This window comes from Clarias gariepinus, chromosome 20 (genome assembly GCF_024256425.1).
Source record: "Clarias gariepinus isolate MV-2021 ecotype Netherlands chromosome 20, CGAR_prim_01v2, whole genome shotgun sequence".
NCBI classification, from domain to species: domain Eukaryota; kingdom Metazoa; phylum Chordata; class Actinopteri; order Siluriformes; family Clariidae; genus Clarias; species Clarias gariepinus.
Genome location: NC_071119.1, coordinates 10381618 through 10398662, shown reverse-complemented (window position 1 = coordinate 10398662; position 17045 = coordinate 10381618). Strand labels below are relative to the sequence as shown.

At 36.8% G+C, this 17045-nt stretch overlaps 2 protein-coding genes across 3 annotated transcripts in view; one reads left to right on the top strand and one right to left on the bottom strand.

Annotated features, from left to right (window-relative positions):
* LOC128508314 (CD209 antigen-like) overlaps positions 1–9493 on the top strand; it is a 38646-nt gene extending 29153 nt beyond the window's left edge. Inside the window, exons 1-5 of one of the 2 annotated variants that reach the window (XM_053479584.1) lie at positions 3426–3589; positions 6206–7549; positions 8280–8404; positions 8491–8597; positions 8694–9493. In XM_053479584.1, coding sequence (XP_053335559.1) covers positions 3457–3589; positions 6206–7549; positions 8280–8404; positions 8491–8597; positions 8694–8841 — 1857 coding nt within the window. In that variant the 5' untranslated portion in view covers positions 3426–3456 and the 3' untranslated portion in view covers positions 8842–9493. Of the gene's footprint in view, positions 1–3425; positions 3590–6205; positions 7550–8279; positions 8405–8490; positions 8598–8693 lie in introns of those variants that run through there. The other variant, XM_053479585.1, reaches the window with a different exon arrangement.
* LOC128508315 (C-type lectin domain family 4 member M-like) overlaps positions 1–17045 on the bottom strand; it is a 324096-nt gene that overhangs the window by 178687 nt on the left and 128364 nt on the right. The gene's annotated exons all lie outside the window — the stretch shown is intronic.

Below are 17045 nucleotides of genomic sequence, written 5' to 3'. Positions count from 1 at the left end.
GTGTGACCAGATGCTAAACTTGTATGTGCCTCGATCGTCACTCGCTCCCATAGTCACTCCGGAACATATGTTTGATTTGGAGGGCAGCCCCTGGGCACAGGTTGAGACCGTGTCATTTGGGCTATCTCCAGCGCCAGATAATAGCGGGATAAATCATCTGCTTTTTTATTTCACGAGCCAGGATGATAGGTTATAACAAACTGGAAACACGTTAAAAACAGTGCCCATCGGGCTTGGCGAGAGTTAAGTCTTTTTGCTTGTTGTACACGAGATTTCGATGATCTGTGAGTACAGTAAACGGGTGTTTAGCTCCCGCCAACCAATGCCGCCACTCCTCTAATGCTGCTTTTACTGCAAGCAGTTCACAATTACCGATATCATGGCTGGTCTATAGCGACACACAAGAGTAGACACAGGTAAACTTGATTTGGTGATTTATGAGAATAGCGGGGAACATGTACACACATAGACACACTAGGAGAGACAAAGCGGCGGCTCAGTAATCTGGTGAACCAAATCTTTTTTCCCCAGACTGAGGTGGCTCAGATGTTACAATCCCTTTTTTTTAGCTTTAACAAAGGGAAGTCTGGCCATCTGTAAGAGGTATAATAATACAAAAGACCATAAAATGAGTAAGTAATATTAGTATATTGTTCATATATTATATTAGGTTATAATATTACTATTAAATTTGTAGTAATATTATGACAAGCCTCTTGCCTATGTATCCCTTAAGTTCCCTAAATTAGTTGTCTGCATGGCTTGTGTTTGTCTCTGATGCAACAGAAGAACAGAAGGCCTGCTGTTTCACAGAGGCCTTCTGGATATTAGACATTAAACCTATTTTAAATAGGACATTGGCTTACTTAGAGTACTAAATCCCTAAAATATAATTGGAATTCAATAAATTTTCCACATTATGCAAGAGGTCAGGGGAGAATGGCCAGACTGGTTTGAGATGATGAAAAGTATGCCTACAGTAAGCCCACATGGACCCCCTGTAAATTAATGCTTGTGGGGCCAAAGCAAGCCCACATTAAATCCCATGGGTTAACCCATGCAGCCCACAGCCTCAGATTTTATCGCATTCTGAGATATAAAAAGTGCACCATGAAGCATTTATTTTTCTTTTGAAATTTAAATAGTTAAACTTGTATTATATATTTATTAGTGCCACCCCTTGCGCTCTGTTGATAATTGTGCTGAGTGTGGGCCTGCTGTGGCCCTGTGGGCTGGTCCCCAATGGTCTGTCTTTAGGAGGCTATTGGTAATTTCCATTGTATTTATTTACATTTTACAACAATGGTGGGACCTCCCGTCAACATTCACATGTGCATTCAGACATTACAGGCAATTTGGGAAGAAGCCTAATCTGCATATTTTTGGACTGTGGTAGAAAACTGGGGTACCTGGAGAAAACCCAACAAGCACTTGGAAACATTTAAACTCCATACACACAGACTCTGAGGTGGGAATTAACCCAGGGCCCTGGACAGTGCTAAGCCCACAATGCCACCAAACACCACCATGCCCCACAAATACACCACAATGCCACCAATTTGTAAAAATTGGCAGCTTAAATAATGTTAACTGTTTCCTCTGAGAAAACTGCTCTTCTGCTCCCCCTCTCTCTGTGTTTGTGCATGCGTGTGTGTGTGTGTGTGTGTGTGCGTGTGTGTGTGTGTGTGTGTGTTCTTGCTGAGGAAACTTTGAGTTTCAGGTTCCTTTTTCAACAGAAATCTGTATGTGTATGTGTGTATGGCTCATCCTTTGCTTACGCTCTTGGAGATTTTTCTACTTGAGTAAGTTTAGAAAAGGGGTATAATAATAAGATGCATAATAATCTGATTCTTATTTTCCTATGCCTTATCCAACATAAAGTTATCAAAATTACTTAATTTTTTTTTTTTTTTTTATCTGAAAATTATAATGAATAGTTATTGAACTTAACTGATAAACACTTAAGGGTTTTTATCAAGCTTTTTGTTAACTAAGCGCGCATTATCGTGCTTAGTTAACATCGTAAGTCATGTCCAAAGTGGGGAAAACATAACCCTGGTTATGAGCGTTTAGCTCGCTAGCTGCTGTACATCTAGCCCCAACTTGTGTTTCTCATGGACTGCATCATATTACATTCCAGTCTCAGAAATAACCTGCAGATTAACTCTTACCCAAAGAATAAATACATTTTAAATTAATCTAAAATCAGACAACACTCTTTTTCAGAGAGCACAAACACACTTCTTATAAGGTTTTCGAGTAGTGCTGCTTTTGTAATAGCGACATTAATAGTATTTTCGAAGCCTTATCGAGCCATGTAGGGCCCACAGGCACTGATTTAATCTTGATAACTAAGGCCATGATCTAGAGATTCAGGACATCAAAGTTAACAGAACATTCCCAACCACTCAGAGAAACAGAACCTGTAAATAAAAAGAAAAAAAATCTTATTTTCTCACAGTGACCACATACACTTCAGGGTGAATACACCTTGACACCAAAGTGAGTAGGTTGACAGATTAACCTTTAAAACAATCCTGTTTTATGTTTTTATATGTTTATATATACACTCACCTAAAGGATTATTAGGAACACCAGACTAATACAGTGTTTGACCCCTTTTCGCCTTCACAACTGCCTTAATTCTACGTGGCATTAATTCAACAAGGTGCTGAAAGCATTCTTTAGAAATGTTGGCCCATATTGATAGGATAGCATCTTGCAGTTGATGGAGATTTGTGGGATGCACATCCAGGGCACGAAGCTCCCGTTCCACCACATCCCAAAGATGCTCTATTGGGTTGAGATCTGGTGACTGTGGGGGCCATTTTAGTACAGTGAGCTCATTGTCATGTTCAAGAAACCATTTTGAAATGATTCAAGTTTTGTGACATGGTGCATTATGCTGCTGGAAGTAGCCATCAGAGGATGGGTACATGGTGGTCATAAAGAGATGGACATGGTCAGAAACATGTTTTTCCCTTTTCACACCATTCTTTGTAAACCCTAGAAATGATTGTGCGTAAAAATCCCAGTAACTGAGCAGATTGTGAAATACTCAGACCGGCCTGTCTGGCACCAACAACCATGCCACGCTCAAAATTGCATTCTGACATTCAGTTTGGAGTTCAGGAGATTGTGTTTATACAAATACATTGTGTTTATTATTGTGTTATGTGGATCAAATATATACATCATTATAACATACCAACAATGTCATTTTTAGTATTTATGTAACTACTCTGCTTTACCAAGAACTTTTACAGTGTGAATGAAAAGTGCAGCTTAAATGGCTTCACTTCACAAGAAGCCACTTATAGTATGCTCCGCCTCTGATGTGTAACTTATTTTACTGACAGCAGCAACATTTAATTCGGTGTACACTAGGAAGGAAGTGTAGCAGTTTACTTGTCCTCACACAGAGACACAGTTTAGTGAGTCTTCTATAGATTAGAGATGCTTCAGTGTTCCTCTGAACAAATAGAAATGGTGATGAATATCTATGAGAGCAAAGATGATGTTAAAGGTCACGACCTTGATCTCGAAGGCAGTGACATAAAGAATGACCCAAACACAGATCCACACACAGGTAAGTGTTTGGGTTTGCGAAGTGAAACATGTGCTTACATGTAAAGAAGCAGTAACTCAGTATGCAATTATAAAGTATTTTAGAGATGTTTCAGTATGTTTCTGAATGAGTGGAGACAATCTGTGAAAATGCAGATGCATTCAAAGATGCATGCAAAGGTGACAGAAGGAAGAAAGAACATTCAGCTATTTAAATAAAAATGTTCAGATTAAGTTCATACAAGTTGTTCTTTTTGTATTAAGATGCTCCTTCTCTATTAAGTTTTTAGCCTTTGTTTTATTTTTTAATGACCCTTACTTGCCTTACTGATTATGATTATAGAATATTCTTGTCTTTTGTTATGTTCTAGCGTGGGATTGGCAGATAAAAATAAATACAATTTAAGGTGTAATGAGTCTTGGACAGAAGTAAATTTGAAATTGCATTGTATTTTATTTTACACAGATTTAATAATGAATGAGCAGAGAGCTGCAAATTCATATACTATAAATAAATATTATTATTAGTAGTAGTATTAATAATAATAATAATAATAATAATAATAATAATAATAATAATAAAATGAAGAATAGTAATAATAATAATAATAACTATTATGATTTAATCTATTGTAAAGCTGTTGTAAATTTGTCTTTGACTGCTTTCCATTAGGGAAAGACACTGCATAGAGCTAATATTATATACTGAATGTAGTGTGTGTTCCCTTGCTATCTGTCTGTCTGTCTGTCTATCTGTCTATCTATCTATCTATCTATGTTAGTTTTTAATTCCTCTACACACGCAGGGCTGTAGGTCATCTTTACAAATTGAATGTCTTCAAGCCCTAAAACCTTCAATAAGCCAGATATTTTTGAGAATTATTTAAAATGCCTCTAAAACCCCCTCAAGACCAAGGAGTTGACTGTAACTTACAGTAACTATGTAAGAAAGTTTTGAACATTAAAATATGCAGACACCAATATTTACTAAACCGATTAAAAATACTTACTTAAAATACTTATTTTAAGCACTGATGTTCCAACTCAGCTGGGAGTTATTGTGACATCTTCCTGATAATCTTAAACTATTTCCACATGCTTGGGCCAGCAGCCCTTATTACCTCATTATTTTAATCCTTTTTTTTTTGCATTAATAAACTGTAATAAATATACATATGGATCAGATTTGTGTACTATAGAAAGAAATATGCAGTTGTTTCTATGACCAAAACAAATACTGTAATACTAATTAAAGCATTTGGTTAGTTCAACATTTTTGCAACATTATCTGCATATTTTACTAGATTTAAAAAAATGCACAGCTTGATGTCTACAGTCTCCCTGTTTTCACGTCAGCAGGATTCCATATAATCAGTTTTTTTTCTTCTTTTCATTTCATAATTTTTTTTTTTCTTTTTGGTCATTGACCAATGCTGTGTTGCCAGCATGGATACATGCTGCCTGGGTTTAAAGAGTTCCTGGTGGTCCTGAAAACTTTCTGCCATGATGGTATTCACGCACTATTAAAAAAAAGTTATCAGTGCATTAGTGAAGCAAGAGATAGTATAGACAAATAATAGGATTTTTTTTGTTTGTTTGTTTTGATTGTTTTTTTTACTCTCCTAACTTTTGTTATTCTGTAAAATTTTTCAATGTAGCACAGAAGGTTGATTGGCAGTTCCAAATTGCCTTAATCTAATCAATCCTTCGTCAATACAATTTTTTTAATATAAATATGGTCTTTAAAAATGGCATTTAATTATATTTTTAAAGAATGATAAGAGCATTAAGATGTATAATGAGATATTTGTTAATTTTTTATGAATAAAATAGGTTGAAGTGTGTAAGAAATTTTTCCGAACTTTTCCTAATTGTAATTAAATAATTGAATAAATCAAAGAACCAAAATGTTCTTGAAACTGTAGTTAAACTTGACACATAGCAGGCCAAACTAAAACTCCAACATTCAGTGTGAACACACATGCATAATTCGATACAAGTCAATAGACACAAACAAATCTGTGGATAGATTTAAATCACACAAAGTATAATTCCTTATGCCCGAAAATACAATAAGCATCTGGAGACTACTAAAATCGGATGAGTTTTGTTACATGAATTGAAACACAAGCTACACTGGCAAGGTGCACGCACACACACACACACACACACACTGAACTCGAGGCCTCAAATACATTTGGCATGTCGACAGATTGGAAGAGCGTTGTGATGATGGACAGCCCAGTCAGCCAATAAACTCAGACCTAGAAGTGGCATTAGAAAACACGAAAGGCAAAAAAGCGAGAGGAAAGAAAAGAAAAGAAACAGAATACACACAAAGACACAAGGAAATTATACATGAGTTAGTCACGTAAAGAGTCCAGGGTACACTGAAAGTGGTTGCCCTCAATGCAGATGACTTTCTGGATACAGTGGTTATTGTAACCCCAATGATCTTCACGCTGACCACCTTTAAATTCACAATGCAAATGTTCATATTGGAACAGGGTTTCTGATCAGTTTTAAACATTTTAATTACAGAATTACTGCACTACTGTTCTTCTATGGTGTTAAGTGCAGAAAGGAAGACATGAAAACATTATAAGAAAACACATGTCTCTGTGGCTATTCCCATTAGGAGGAGACACTTCTAGGAGCAGGTGTTACAGACTGACTGGAGTGTGTGTGGTGCTGCTGCATGTTGTCCTGCTGACTGCCCTCACACTGCTCTGCATCAAATACAACAACCTGTATACAGAAAACAACCAGTTACAGACCAGTTATAACAATCTAACTATAGAGAGAGATCAGTCAATTCCCAAAAACCTGACTATAGAGAGAAACCAGATACAGAGCAGTTGCAACATCCTGGCAATGGAGAGAGACCAACTACAGACCAGGTATAACAACCTGGCTAAAGAGAGAGACCAATTACAGATCAGTTACAACAATTTAACAATACAGAGAAACTGGTTACAGGCCAGTTACAACAACCTGTCTATAGAGAAGAACCACTTACAGACCGGTTACAACAACTTGACTATAGAGAGAAAACTGTTACAGACCAGCTACAACAAACTGACTATGGAGAGGGATCAGTTACAGATTAGTTACAACAACCTAAATATAGAAAGAGACCAGTCACAGACCAGTTACAACAACCTGATTATAGAAAGAGACCAATTACAGACCAGTTATCATAACCTGACTATGGAAAAAGACCAGTTACAGACCAGTTACAACAAGTTAATTACAGAAAAAGATCAGTTACAGACCACTTACATCAACCTGACTAAGAACAGAGACCAGTTACTTACCGATAACAACAACCTGACCTTAGAGAAAGATCAGTTGCAGACCAGTTACCACAAGCTGACTATAAAGATGGAGAGGTTACAGACCAGTTACAATAACCTGGTTATAGAGAGAGACCAGTTACTTAACATTTACAATAACCTGACTTTAGAGAATGACCAGTTACAGACCAGTTACAACAACCTGAATAGAGAGAGAGACCAGTTACAAATAAGTTACAACAACCTGACCTTAGAGAATGGCCACTTACAGACCAGGTACCACAACCTGAATATAAAGCGAGATCAGTTACAGACTAGTTACAACACTATGACTATAGAAAGAACCAAATTACAGACCTGCTGCCACAACCTGACTATAGAGAGAGACCAGCTACAGACCAGTTATAGGACCCTGATGATAGAGAGAAACCAGTTACAGACCTGTTGCAGCAACCTGACTATAGAGAGAGACCAGCTACAGACAAGTTACAGGACCTTGATGATTGAGAAAAAACACTTACAGACTGGTTACAACAATTTGACTATAGAGAAAGACCAGTTGCATACCAGTTACAACCAGCTGACTGTGGAGCGGGACCAGTTACAGAACAGTTACAACAACCTGATTATAGAGAGAGACCAGTTAAAGACGGATATAGAGAAAATTCAGACCCTTTCTAAACTGGGTAAGTAACTTTACTGCAAAACCACAAAACCATAGATAATAATGAGAATTACTAATTAATAACCATTAATTGTTACATTTAATAATAATGTGGTGTGAGTCCCACAACTGACAAACTATGATTATTTCTCGAACACACATCTTTTAAATAAATGTTGAGAATAAACAGGATAGAAAAAGGAAAATGTTAGTTTACATTTCTCTCTAGTGCGCTATGCTTCCGAGAACTGCCAAATGAAAGCTGGCTTTTTCTTATGTAGAGTTTTATATAGAGTAGACAGTGGTTGAGCAGTGCCTCCATGTTGGATAGTGCTACAATGGTTAATGCTTCAATATAAAAATTAAAAGGATTGAAGGGATGGCATTATAACGCCCCTAACTGGCATGAAAAATGCATTGCATTTTATAAGTGAGTACAAAATTTCTAAATTTTGGACATTAGTAAACTAGTTAGTTTGTATTATGTATTATGTATTTTTTTATTTGGCAGGTATTACAATCCTAAGCACTCTGAATCCTTCTTTCCAGCATTGATTTTAATATCCAAACATAATTTAAATGTCGTGCTATTGTCAGGGCAGCAGTTAATAAATGTAAATTTATCAAAACCTTATTATTAGTTACAATTTGGATAGTTTAAGTTATTCTGTATTATTGAACCAGACTGACCAGACAAAGTTCTTTAATGGTAAAAGCTAAAAATTCTCTCTTTTTTTATATTCTAAATCCAGGGTGGATTTATTTCAGCTCCAATCTTTACTACATCTCTACTGAGAAGAAAAGCTGGACTGAGAGCAGACAAGACTGCAGAGAGAGAGGAGCAGACCTGGTGATCATAAAGAGCAAAGAGGAACAGGTATGTGTGTGTGTGTGTGTGCGTGTGTGTGTCTGCGTGAATGCATGAGACTTATTCATTCTCGTATTTTAATACAACCATTACAGGAGTTCACAAATAAACTGTTGGGCAGCAGAACAGCTTGGATTGGTCTGAGTGACAGAGACAGAGAGGGCGAGTGGAAGTGGGTGGATAATACACCACTGAGCACTGAGTGAGAAACAACTTTAACAATATATTGCTTATGACAAAATGATTGATACCACATTAGTTTGAGAAGCATAACATATCCTCTGATTCTCTCCTTCAGGTTTTGGCGAAATGGAGAACCCAACAGCAGAGTAGGAGATGAGGACTGTGCTGTAACTGGTTATATGTCTGATCCTGTGAGGAACTGGGCTGATTATCCCTGTAATGATAAGTTTGTTTGGATCTGTGAGAAGACAATCTTTACCTGAACTGCTGTATATGAATTAAAAGCAGTAACTTGAATGTACATGTGTATCTGTGTAGGTCAGTGTGTTGTGAAAAATCCTCATTACTATTAATAACTCTGTAACCATCATGGTTTTATATTTTTTTTTGTTCAGAGCCTGTTTTTTCAGTTCTTGTTTGTTTACTGTAAAATCTTACTCACTGTCTGTGTACTTTAATGTCATTTAAGATTTTAATTACACAAATTAGTCAATGCTACATACTCCTTGCTTCTGGCTTTCTCTCAGTCCTTCATTGTAATAAGTCATGATACCTGGTATGAAATTTTTATCATGTGCATCATGTTCTTAAACATAAATAAAGTAGTGCATGTTGCATTGAATATTGTGTGTTTTGTTTGGGTCACGACAAACAAATGTTTGCTCACATAAAGGAGATAAACACACTGACCAGCTGCTGCACACAGACTTAACATGCTGAGCAGAAATGCATTTTTTGGTGATATTTGCTTAGTTGTTTCCAGAAACAAGTAGTTTAAAACGTTGGACTGCAGGTTAAGAGTTAACAGCGACCAAATGTAAATGTAACACTCAGAACCACTTTCAGGCCATTTGCCTGATTAATTAACAATTAGGAAATTTTAATGGCACACATTTCTTAAACTTCTTTAAAGTTGATTGTCTGGACACATCTTGACACAACATTAAATATGGTGGTGTACAGTACATACAGTAGGACAAATAAAAATAAAATAAAAAACTTTTATGCCATGTTTCAGTCTGTGCATCATTGGCATAAAATTTATGAACTGTGCATTGACTTTATTTATTATGAGACTGTACCTATTGACCTGTCCTACTTCTCTCTCTCTCTTTCTGTCTCTCTCTCTCTTTGCTTCCTGACTCTGAACCAGCTCTGCTTCTGATTTCAAACACCTGCAGAATTAGTAAATGTGTCAAATATATACAGTACAGTATACACTACCAATCAAAAGTTTGGGATCACTTTCTAATTCCATGGTCGTTCTTGATTTTTATTTCCTTCTACATTGTAAAACAATGGTGAAGGTGTCCAAAATATCCAAATAATCGCCTTTGAACAGATGATATTGAGATGTATCTGTGACTCATGGTCTATAAAGCCCTGATCATGAATCTTATCCATCTTTAATGCTGTTACTTGGTTATTTCTAAGACTGGTGACTCTAAATGAACTTCTCCTCTACAGCAGAGGTACATTTTGATCTTACCGTACTTTACTGGGAAGGACTTCATTAAAAACAGTTTCATCATGGTGCTTGGTGAGTTTTTCAAATGCGCTTGACAATACTGTTCTTACAAGAACTGTTCCAGAAAGGCTGACCTCACTAAACAAAAACATCTGTTTAATAAGGGGGAAAAAACGGTAAAAAAACATCCCAAACTTTTGTGCAGGGGGTATTCCAGAAAGCAGAGTATGTGGATAAGTTTGAGGATAAGTTAGTGGATAACCTCAACTTTCAGTTCCAAAAACGGAGGTAACTTTCTGGGTATGTATGTAACCATAGCAACTTACTCTCTGAAGATAACCTGCTCGGTAGGAGGTTATATTCTAGGATAAGTTTGTTTCAGAAGGTTATTGAGCATGGCACACCCTTTTGGTGATGATCCTGTGGATGTGGAGCCACAAATTATACGATTATACAGGAGAGGGTTATAAGGCCACGTATTAATGTCTTTTCATTTCCTAATGATTATTTGAAAGAGCTTTATCGGTTTTCTAAGGAAACGTTAATTTACTTAACACATCTCTTGAAACCGTATTTTTCAAATGTCACAAACCGCGAGTCTGCGCTTAGAACAGAAAACATTCTGTGCATAGCACTTCAGTGTTTTTTGCGTCAGGGCATTTTTTGTACAACGTGGGCGATGCAGAGCATGTGGGAAAGACAGTGTCTGGTACTTAATCACTACTTAAACGTGTGTACAGTTCCCTGGCCATAAACCGCTGCATGTTATTAAAGAGGAATTCCACAGAGTGACAGGTTTGTCCTTTGTAGTAAAATCGATGACGCATATTTAATATGTAGTCATACTATTTATATCTATACATGTATTTATCCTGCACACACACACACACTTAATCCTTCCATATATGAGTTTCTATTTCTAGGTTTCCAAATGTAATTGGGTGCATTGATGGCACTCACATTCCTATTAAAGCTCCTTTAATAAATGGGGAGACTACAGTATGTTAATAGGAAATCTATTCATAGTATCAATGTACAGGTAACAACTTAATTTTGTGTGCTTAATTTTTTTCCCTGTTAAAATCATTAAACTCATTACTTTTTTTCCACTAACTATAGGTAATATGTGAGGCAACCCACATTATTACTAATGTTGAAGCAAAATGGCCAGGATCGGTGCATGATGCCAGAATTTACCATGTGTCATCATTATGCCAGACATTTCAGCAGGGTATGTTTTGCTGTATCCATTTTTTTTTTCTTTTTACTATATTTGTATTGTACACTTGAATCATTAAAGTGCACAATGGTTACTTGCTGGGGGACAGAGGATACCTTTGTTTGCCCTATTTAATGACACACTACCCTAAACCTGATCCTGGACCACAGACACGCTTTAACCTGGCTCACAGCCGAACAGGGGCCAAGGTGGAGATGACCATAGGGATCCTCAAGTCTAGGTTTTAGTTTCAGAGAGGGCTTGAGACATCATAGTGGCTTGTGTTGTGCTTCACAACTTTGCCACTATAAAAGGAGAGAGTCACCCTCCTTGTCTTGAAGAAGATGGCTCAGAGGAACCCCTACAAATTTTGGCACACAACAGGGATGGAACACTACAAGTTTCTTGCAAAATGAAACATAGCACTCAACCATATTCTCTTTTCGTAAAACTAAATCCTTTCACCATAACAATACACACGTCTCATGTTCATCACTCACAGATTATCAAATGAACGCTGATGTGATACATTTAAAACACTTCCATCAAAAGTTCTAGTGTAAGCTTTGGCTTCATGAGACTATTTTACATATTTAAATAAACTGTGTAGAAATACAGAGTAAGTTTCCTCTTTTAAGCATAGGGCCTTTTTTTCCCCGGAAATAACATTTCGTCTTGTGAGGTCTGCATTAGTACATTTTTCACTGTCATGCTGAGAAGGATGCCTCCATTGGAATTAGAAATGGAGAATAAGGTGGAAGGTGCAGCACTACAAAACATGGGTTGTTGGCGAAGCAGTAATGGACCATAGCTTCTCTGTGGAAACTTACAATATCCCAAATGACAATGTAGGATCACTGCTCTAGGTTCTCTTCCTATAAGAAGATGACAATATTCATGAGTTCATCAAGGAAGGTTAGCCAGCCAGGAGTGTTACAGGGACGAAGTTTTGGTCAGGGATGTATGACCCCGTGCTAAATAGGGATGTATAACTCTTTGCAAAAATTTGCACTACACCCGCCAATGGCCAATGTAACTGCTACCTGTGATGCTCCTCCCACAAAAGTGGTTACTTACTTATTCTCTCATCTAAAGGCTTGAAAAGTTAAGGCTACTGTGAAGCAGCCCAAACTCAGCTGACCCATTTCAGTCATAAATAGGCCACAATTAATTACAAGGTCCACCAAAGTTTTATTGGAACTGTTGGCTCATTTTGCCCTTCTCCTCCTTATTCTCAGCCTTAATGGCCTCTACAGCCTACTAGGCCTCCTCTTAGCCTCAAATGTCAAACCTCAAAAAGCTAAATGTTAAAGCAACTATGCAGTTGTTGGAGATCATCACTTCCAATCTAGTGCATTTTAATGCTAGAAATTCCAAAAATTGTTTTTTCATGCCAAGTTTGCAAATTGTCTTGGAAGCAGCTCTGTGCCATTTTGCTAATGTTATGTGCATAGTCCCTTTGGCCGGAAATCAATTCTGAGACACAACCTTAAACAACAATTTACACTCAACCATACACTCAGATTAAAACAAAGTCATTAATTAAAGAGAAAATCTAATATTTACATATTTACATAACAATATGATAATCATTTTCATACATCCTCTGATTTGGTTAAAACACTCAACCATTCAAAGAAAGGTCCTTAGAAACCATAAGTCTGTTTGGGTAGCGCTTTCCTATATATAATAAGGACACAACAGATAACCTAGTCACTTGTGCCATGTCAAAGATCAGCTCCTCGTGGAAATTTTGGCCATACTTCACTTATCCTCTTCCTCTGTGTTCTTGCTGCTTCACCATCTTGTCTAACGTCTAAATAATTCACTCAGGGCCTCTATTATACTTTGACACATGAGTGAAATGTTCTTTCAATTGAGTTTGCACACATGCAACATGAGAGAGACTGATTGTTAATCAGGATGTTGCATTTTGAAGGCCAGTGTTTGCATTTAGAGATTTTTACAACTGTGATCTAGAATGATATTTGTGTGAGACTAATGGTATTCTGCTTGGAGTTTTGCAGTGTGGATTCATGTTGTTGATACATGAGTTTCAGTGTTTAGAATTGTGCACTTTTTTTTGTATTTAAAATGGAGAAACTGCCAAGGTTGTACAGTATGACTGTTGGTCTTGGATTGTATTTGTAAGTCAGAGCAACACTGTTGTACCAACACTTGAATAGTTTCTTAACAGTGCAGGAATGTTGTTTCCAAACTCATAGAGATACATTTCAATGTAGTGAAAGCAAAATCAATACTATTGAACAGCACAAAACATTGCAATATATACTGTAATTCAATTTATTTATTATAGGCCCATGAGCTTTATAAAGGTATTTTACATTAAATTATCATTATAAATTATGCTTCACATACAGTAAAATAATTGTACTGCATAAATTTATCTTAAGTTTCTATTTGTGCAATATGCTACTTTCAAACATGCAAAATGCCACTGTCAATTTCCCCCACCTGCAATAGTCCCTGGTTCTGTGTTTATTTTTACTTTTGTGTTTGTGTTCTGTAGGACTTTTATATTAACATTTAGTTCCAGACTCCATTTCCCAGTGTTCACTTTGCCACATTTATATTGTCCCAATTGTATTCACCTGGACCTTGTTCTAATAAATTAGTCTGTCTTTTTGCAACCTCTGATTTAGTTTAGGTCTTTGTTTACAGTTCGCTGAATCTGATGTTGTCTCTGTTTTATCCTGTACCCTGTTGACCAAGCATCAACCAAGCACCAGCTTCTGGCAATTAAGCCACCACAAGGTAAACAGCAGTTGATATTACTCTGTAACCATCATTGCTGTTCTACTCAGATTATAATCAATTTTTATTAAAATGAACATGCTGGAACTTCCATTATTTATTTAGTAGTTATTAATTTTTTTTTACAACAATACCCTTATCAAGTGCCAATATGAAGTGTATGAACGATTAACATGGTGTAAATATACACATTAATAACCATATTAAGTAAACTGTGTGGGTAATTGCTTAAATTATATAAAACATGGCTATGGATTTACAAAGATAGTTTACAAAGAATATATGAATTAGTTTTAGTTTTATACTCATTTGACAAAAAATCATTTGATGTCCATTGTATTCAGTTGTACACATGAACTACTTTATAACAATAGCTTTATGTTGCACTAATTACACTAAAATAATTCTGCCTCTCTTTTAACTGACAATGACTACATCATATCTGTGTGTTTGCTGAAAACTATGAAGGTATAACGATAGCATTCCCAGCTTAACATAAGCACTTTACTCTCTAAATAACAGTAAGAGCTGGAAAACAAAACAAAACAAACAATAGACATTTGCCTGCAAATGGTATGAATCATCACCAATGTTAATAATAAACATATATAATAATGTAGACATATTTACTATAAATTACATGACAATGTCATCCCTTTTAATATACATAAAATTATATCCTTGCCTTACTACTGTACAATATTTTAAATAGACTTAATTTAAAACTGCTAATGTATTTTTAAATGTATATAAAGCATTTACAACAACAAAAACAAAATATTTTAAAACACTGACAACCTCTCCTTTAGAGTGCAATTAAAAAACATAAAATATACCAATGACCAAATAAACCATGAACTACTGTTAATGATCTATATATAAAGCATTAAATGGTCTCGCGCCGCAGTACCTGAGCGAACTGCTAGTGTCTTACGATCCGCCACGCCTACTTCGATCAAAGGATGCAGGCTGCTTGTCAGTACCGCGTATTATGAAAAATACAGCTGGGGGCAGAGCTTTTTCTTACAAAGCCCCAAAGTTATGGAATAGTCTTCCAAATAGTGTTCGGGACTCAGACACAGTCTCAGTGTTTAAGTCCAGGCTAAAAACCTATTTATTTAGCCGAGCATTTTTATAAATAGATTTGCCATAGGTAAAGGAGCAGATCTGGGGGACTCATGGACGTAGAGTATTATGGTGAACTGGTATGTTTGGATGCTGTCTTCCTCACTCTCATTGATCACTCAGGTTTGCTGACGGTGAGGGGATTGTTTGCTTTACATCTCAGGAAGCCCTCATGTTTGTGTTTCCTTCTGGCTCTCCCTTTTAGTTATGCTGTCATAGTTAGTCCTGCCGGAGTCTCTGCTTGCACGCTACAGTTAATATACATTCACATTATACATTGTGTGACTGTGACCATAACTAACTGCCATCTCTCCTCTTCTTCTCTTTCCCCCCCTCTTTCTTTTTCCTCTCTCCTCCTGTCCCCCCCTTTCACTCTTTCTCTCTCTCTCTGTCAAGCTACACATGTCGTTCCTGAGCTGCCAGTGATCCAGACTCCCTCTGCCCTCCGGACCTGTCTGACCCATCCTGGTGCCCCGCTTCTGGCTGAAGATCTCGTCACATGGATGCCCCGTGTGTCTCTCTGGGATGCGTCTGGTGTCTGGGAATGATTCTCTCTACCTAGAAGATGGTTCTGGCCTTGACTGGTGTTGGCAACTGTTTCTCTGGGGACTTGACAGTTCGATAGTTCATGACTGGAACTTCTTACAAGTCTACCTGGGTCTTCAATAACTACCTGGACTCCATATTAACATCAATTAACATCAGCTATTATAGCTGAACTGCCTCCCACCCTACACACTGTATAAATGCAGATCATTTACTGCTTTTTGTTTCACCCAAATGAGGATGGGTTCCCTGTTGAGTCTGGTTCCTCTCAAGGTTTCTTCCTCTTACCATCTCAGGGAGTTTTTCCTTGCCACTGTCGCCCTCGGCTTGCTCACCAGGGACAAACTGACCATTTTGATTCATACAAATTCACATTTCATACAAACCTAAATAATTCTTTTGACTATGTAAAGCTGCTTTGCGGCAATGAAAATTGCTAAAAGCGCTATACAAATAAAATTGAATTGAATTGAATCTAAATTATAAGGTAAAACTACAGTGCTGATAAGGTAATATGTTTAAACAATCACATTTACCACACAATATACAGTAACAGCCAAAAACTGTACCTTGTGCCCTTTATCAGTCATGAGTTGAGAAGTAGGAGAAAGCCTTAAATCAAGCAAGTTAATATATATGCTCCTTTGTGCACACCAGCCAGACGCTTATAAAGTGTAAGGTATGCTTAAAGTGCGAAAACATTGACAAACAGCGCCACTGCACTTCCTTTTATGAACCTTAAAATAAAAGTCTGTGATATAAAATGCAAACATAAATGTAAACCAAATAAGAATGAAGTGTTCATATTAGAATTAACATCAAGGAAGAAACAAAACACAACCATTAAAAAGTTTCCCTTATACTGTACATTTACTTAAATAAAAGCCTTCCTTGTAGAACTTTTATAAGCCATCTATGGAAACACTGCCCTATATTGCGGGAGCTAGGGTGACGTCCCACTTGCGCTTGGGGGATTTAATAGTCATTTACACTCCTACCAAATCGTGAGTGATTTGTATGACGTTATGGAATATTAATTACAAATGTTTTTTTTAATAAAGCAAGAAAAAAATTACCCTGATTTTCTGAAACAGACAAAAGGGTCCATACTACAGTGATACCAGAATTTAAGTAATATGATAAGGATGCACTTGGTTACTTCCGAAATCAGAAATTGATGGCCTCTAGCAACAGGATCAGCTTCTGGACTGGGCGTTCTATGAGAGACAGCTTGTTGAGGCAAAAACCATCCCTTTCCAGATTCCGGTCACCAAAGCATACCTTGACTTTTCTCACAAGCCCATCTTTATCTTTAGTAGTCTCTATAACTCTGG